Source organism: Astatotilapia calliptera, chromosome 3, assembly GCF_900246225.1.
Source record: "Astatotilapia calliptera chromosome 3, fAstCal1.2, whole genome shotgun sequence".
Taxonomy (NCBI): domain Eukaryota; kingdom Metazoa; phylum Chordata; class Actinopteri; order Cichliformes; family Cichlidae; genus Astatotilapia; species Astatotilapia calliptera.
The window spans coordinates 28,636,403-28,642,621 of record NC_039304.1 but is presented as its reverse complement, the minus strand read 5'-3'; the positions used below and the strand labels follow the sequence as shown (position 1 = coordinate 28,642,621).

Below are 6,219 nucleotides of genomic sequence, written 5' to 3'. Positions count from 1 at the left end.
ATTAAACAGAGAAAAAAGCTGTTGCTTGGGGGAGCTCGCGACGAGGCTGCCATACTCGGCGCCATCTTTAAACAAGTTCCCGGGCGGTCGAGGTGTTGCAGGATGTAATGCAATGAAAGTAATGAGAAAGTGGCCAGGGTGTAACTATTGCAGTGTTTACAGTGTGTTAGATGGAGGAGTTGTACAGGGAGATGGCCACAGGCAGGAATGATTTCCTGTGTCGTTCTGTGGTGCTTTTTGGTAATCTCAGTCTCTCACTGAATGTGCTCCTGTGACTAGCCAGTGCGTCATGGAGTGGGTGGGAGGTATTATCCAACATTGTCTTTTTCTTGGACAACATCTGCCTATCAGACACCACCTTAATGGAGTCCAGCTCCATCCCCACAACTTTATCGGCCTTGTGGATCAGTTAATTTAGTCTGTTGGCATCTCTGACCCTCAACCTGCTGCCCCAGCATGCAACAGCATAGAGGATAGCACGGCCCACAACAGAGATAAAACATCTTTTCACTTCACTTCTGGCCAGAGTTGAGCCGAGAGATCTCAGCCTCTATGACACTGCCTGATGGTCACGTGTTAAAGTCTGTATGCCTTACACAAAAATAGACATCATTTCACTGAGCATGATGTTTGGATCCCACTCACAGCACAGAATTTGTTTATGAGCGAAAGCAGAAGTAGAGTTAGCTACTCAGTGTGCCTTAATAGTCAAATTTATTAAAATGACTCAAATGTAGGAAGCAGAAATTTTATCCTGGTAGGCCAACAGTCCTGCATCATATCACCAAGCACATGATGAATCTGTCTGTCTCTCTTTCTCATAATGTAAATGACATCTTTCATAACTGGAATCTAAAAATCCCTCACATCAGTGGATCATTCATTCAGAGGGAGTGTCAGACTTTTATTTTAATATTCAAATCCTGACCAGGACAAAAAGAGCTCTCTATACTGTATTTCAATATTTACCTGAGAGCTGTCTTTATGAACACATCGGATAGAGAAGAAATTATCACATGTAAGTTTAAAAACTGTAATATCATTTCATGATTGTGATACAGAGGTGATGTGTAGAGAACATTTAAAATAATTTGTGATGTGTTACAAAAAAAGAAATTTTTATCTTGCACAACTTTTACTGAAAAGACTTGTGAGCTTACAATGACAAGAGCTTCCAAGATGAGTAACATTAATGGTTTCATTACCTTCTCCATGAGCTGCTGAATTATTAAAAATGAATTAATTTCTGTTTTGGTTCATAATGCTCACACTATTTTTCTTTATTTAGCCTTCTGTTTAATCCATCTTTTCTTTCCTGACATAAAGTGAAAAAAGAAGAAGTTCTGTTTAAATCTTTGTTTCCTTGAGCAATAAAACATCACTTTCATCTGTCAGATCAAAGATGCAGTGGAGTCTGTATCTGCTTATTCTGATGGGTAAGTGGATTGTTTAGTCAAATATACGGTTTTTAATTTAAATAAAATGACTGTAGATTACTACTTAATTACTACTGATTACTACTTGACATATTTTTTTTTTAAATTTCTGTTTTAAAAAAAATCTTATATAATACCTCTGCAGGCACTTTGTTTTATACCTTATATGTATGTGTGTATTTGTACTTATTTGACTGTTACTCTCAGTTCTGCATAAGATTTCCAATGTACTTGGACCTATTGTATGTATGAAAGGGGCAAATAAAGGACTTTAGCTTAGATTCACTCAGTCTTCTCATATGTGCACAATGACAACACTGCAGTCAGAGTCTCATTTATGTGACAGTTTCAACCTTATGTTTGATTTGCTAATGTGACTTTTTTGTTTATCATATTTCTGTATTTCAGGTCAGTGTTGCTTCTTTACATGCTGCCTGTATGAGTACCACTTTATTGCAGAAAACAAGAGCTGGTATGAAGCACAGAGATACTGCAGAGAGAAATATACAGACCTGGCCAAAGTGTTTGACATGACAGACATGAGCAGACTCCGTAACTCCACACAGAATCAAGGAGAAGCCTGGATTGGACTGAACAACACAGGTGGAAACAGGACGTGGCATTGGTCTCTGCCAGGAGTGGAATACATTCATAATGACAGCAGCTGGAATCTGAATGGAAGAACTGAACCTGGGCCTGGAAACTGTGTGAGGAAAAGAGACAAGCTGGTAGATGTTTCATGTGACCGTACTATGTGGTTCATCTGCTATGATGGTGAGGAGATATGAATAATATTAAATATTATTATAATATCATGATATAAAAATATAATGCAATCAGGTAAATTGTGAAGTGAGAAGATAGAGACAGACAGAATTTCAGGAGAGAAATAATTGAGGGATGTCTTTGTGTGTTTGTCTGTTTGTTTCACAGAAATGAAGAAAGACAGTAAAACATTGTATTTGATAACAACATTTATGAACTGGACACAGGCTCAGAACTACTGCAGATCCTATTACACTGACTTGGCCAGTGGACTCGATCAGGTAGATGGAGAAGAAATGAAGACCCTGTTCATTGGCCGTACCATGAGTGTGTGGATGGGTCTGTTCAGAGACAGCTGGAGGTGGTTAGATGGGAGTGATTTCTCTTTCAGATACTGGGATATGGAGTTATTCAATGATGAACAAAGCAACAAGACATGTGCTATGACTCTGTTAAACAGATCAGGAAAATGGAGCTCTGATGAATGTGACAAAGAAAAACCCTTCTTCTGTTATGATGGTGAGTTTTTATCAACATGTGTCTGACTGGTTTTCTCTAAGAGGAGGATCACTGGAATCACTGACAAGATCCAACTGAACATGTTGTGTATGTTTCCTCCACCTACATCTGCATGTTTGCTGAATTAATCTCATGAACATGAACACACTTAGTTAACAGTCAGATGACTTTAAATATCTGTGGGATAACTTTCAGCTACTGGTACATTCAACCAACGTTTTAAAGTCTCTGTTGTCTGTAAATATGGAGAGAAGTTGTTTTGGATTCCTAATAGTTTAAAAACACACAAATATTTCAGGATGTTGTTGACATGTCTGCACAAAGTTCATTATTGTTATTATACTGGTTTCTACTGAGGGCAGAGCAACACACAAGCTTCATGTAGTTTTTCTTTTTTTAATTGGAACAAAATAAACAGCACTTAGAGTTTCTCATGATTACAGCTCACATAGATTCAACTCAATGTGTTGTTTTTTCTTTATGGCAGATAAACTGATCCTGATCAAAGAAAACAAGACCTGGGAGGAGGCCTTGGATTACTGCAGAGAGTCTCACAGGGGACTGGTCTCCATCACTAACCCTTACCAACAGAGATGGGCAGAGGTGAGAGCCAAGAATGCCTCGAGTCCTTTTGTCTGGCTCGGCCTGCGCTACGCCTGCACTCTGAATCTGTGGTTCTGGGTCAATGACAAGTTGGTCTGCTATGAGAAGTGGAGCAGTGAGGGAAAGACTGAGGATTGTGGCAGGGCTGTGGGCATGATGAGAGGAGGACCGTATGAGTGGGTCAGTCAGAGAGACAATAAGAAATACAATTTTGTTTGTTTTAAATAAGATTTCTGATGTGTGTCACTGGCTCTTTTTTTTCTGGCAAAAGTTCAACTAATAGAAAAACAACAAACAAAAAAAACAAACAAACATTGTTGTAACCAGCACAAAATTGGCAATATCTGATATTCACTAAAGTAAATATAGTTTCCTTTTAAGCTTAAATTTCAAAACTTACATTTAACTACTGATTTTATCTACTGTTCTGATTTTATCTGTTTTGATTTTATATACTGTTTTGTTTGTTTGTTTGTTTGTTTGTTTGTTTGTTTGTTTGTTTGTTTGTTTGTTTGTTTGTTTGTTTGTTTGTTTGTTAGTTAGTTAATTAGTTAGTCAGTTTATTTGCTTGTTTTAATCAATTTTAAATCATGCTTTTTATTTGTTTTTGTTTCTAATGTCTCTGTAAAGCACTTTGAATCACCTTGTTGTTGAATTGTGCTATACAAATAAACTTGCCTTGCCTTGCCTTGACTGCCTGATTCAGTGATATCATATTTACTTACTTTCTTTATTATTGCTTCATTACTCCATTGTTGCACTTTCATTTGTTGGATGTCAGAAACAATGTTAGTTTTGGTTTTAATATTTGCTGTTTATTTTTTATCTTTGCAATATTTTTGTCTTTGTGCACTTACACTTATAAACTGGTCTTAATGATAATATTTCTAAATATTAAAATCTAATCCAACAAACCAGAGCATTTATTGTTAGATTTGTATTGTTGATTGTCATTTCCACCAGTGTGTGAATGTGAGAGTGAATGAATAGTGGTATTGTAAAGCGCTTTGGGTGCCTAGAAAAGCGCTATATAAATCCAATCCATTATTATTATTATTATTATTTATGCTTAGAAATATATACTTATATATGCTTAGAGTTTTATAATTAGTTTAGATTGGTAGAGGTTTGATCCTTAATAGTCTGCAAACTTTGTGTGCATTCCAGAGCACTCTGGGAGCATGGGAGAGGTCGTACCTTGTCTTATTGTTTTACGGTAGGATAAATGTAGCTATATCTGTTTTAGTCTAAGTGCCTTTTGTTTAAATGAACTGCTGGACTTCCAGACCAGCAGGGTTAGGGAAGTCTTTATGGGGTCACACCACACACACACACACACACCACACAGGCAAGGTACTCTTTGTTTGTATGTAGACGTCATATGTTAATGAACCTATGCATATTCATGTAACCTCAATAAAAGAGCAGTGTTACGGGGGAGCAGATGAGAGCAACTGGGGTCAAGCGAAGGAACGGCGTTTGTCCGGTTCTCTCCCGTGCACGAGAAACATGAAGAACTTTGCCTACTTGTGTCTTGCTTTGCTGTGTAATTAAATTGTCCTTAACGTTCCAGCAAATAGGTTTATGCTACAAACCTATCATTTATATTGTAAACTGTCACAAAAACCATGTAACTACTTTTTGTCATAATGATCTCCTGTTTAAAGTGACATGCTGCAAACCGATGATCTGTCTGTCATTATAAATAAATACTCAGTTGCAAGTGTAACAGTCTACACTCCTTACAAGAGTTCTTGGTACATTTATTTATACAGGAAATTCTTTATAGTTCGACCCTAATGAAAAAAAAGTCATATTCTCAAAAACTGTCAGGGTCCTGGGTCCTCTGACCCAGCGTTTTTAGTTCTTTGTGATTTTTGTATTATTGTACTTGTGTGAGTTATTCTATGGTTTCTAGTTTTGATCCCTTGCCCTTCATGTTTCTCTGTGTCCCCTCTGTTCTGTGTAAGTCTGTGTCTGCATGTTTGAGTTTCCCTCTGTGTCTTTTGGTTCATCGAGTCCTCTGCCTTACTGATGATGTCTCTGTTTTTCTTAGTTGCTGTCTCCACCGTGTCAAGTTCGTGTCTCTGTGTCATACTTCCTGTTTTACTTTGAAGGTCCGTGTCCAACACGTTCTCACTCCCAACTCGTCAAACGTGTGATGCATGCTCAGGCTCCCTCTGCTGCACTTATGGACGCGCAGGGTACCCCCCTCGCGTCGGGAATTGACGTGAAGGAAATATATAAATATACGGACAACAGGCTCTTCCGCGGCAATCTCTTCAATCGGAGGACCCTTCACGTCAATTCCCGACGCGAGGGGGGTACCCTGCGCGTCCATAAGTGCAGCAGAGGGAGCCTGAGCATGCGTCACACGTTTGACGAGTTGGGAGTGAGAACGTGTTGAAACGTTAGCTTATATTGGAGGAAAGCTGTTACTGGTTAAACGATGTTAGCACAGAAATATTAGCTTCTGTCATGACTGATGAAGTTACTAGTTAATAAAGTTTCCAGTAAAGTGTTTAATGGCAGCCACAGACTGACAGCAAATATCTCGATTAGCTTCAGTGCATCTATAATAAATATGTGCAAGTTTCAGTGCTTCGTTTAAACTGTATGATACTTATACTGACCCAGGGTCAGTGTAAAATACAATCCTAGCTGTGTGAACAAAGCCTGGCTCCTTTAATCCTGCATGACAAACCTCAGGATGCAGGTTATTATTACTCTTTCCTGCTGGCACACCTGTCACACCTGAGAGTCAGCTAGAAACTTACAGTGACGTGGACATCATGCAAAGACTGCCAGACTCTGTAATACTGCAAATGATCAGTGACTCAGGTTAACACTAAACTTTAAACGGCACCTCTGTGTCTCTGTGTGCTGAACATCTAGG

The 6,219-nt window shown here is 38.5% G+C and overlaps 1 protein-coding gene across 1 annotated transcript; it reads left to right on the top strand.

The window, feature by feature from the left end:
* The first annotated feature begins 987 nt into the window (after positions 1-987).
* On the top strand, positions 988-3,580 carry LOC113019152 (secretory phospholipase A2 receptor-like). The gene is made up of 5 exons (XM_026162698.1): positions 988-1,018; positions 1,396-1,436; positions 1,845-2,210; positions 2,370-2,720; positions 3,208-3,580. Exons 2-5 carry the CDS (start codon positions 1,403-1,405, stop codon positions 3,549-3,551), a joined length of 1,095 nt encoding a protein of 364 aa, XP_026018483.1. The 5' UTR covers positions 988-1,018; positions 1,396-1,402; the 3' UTR covers positions 3,552-3,580.
* Positions 3,581-6,219: the final 2,639 nt, after the last annotated feature.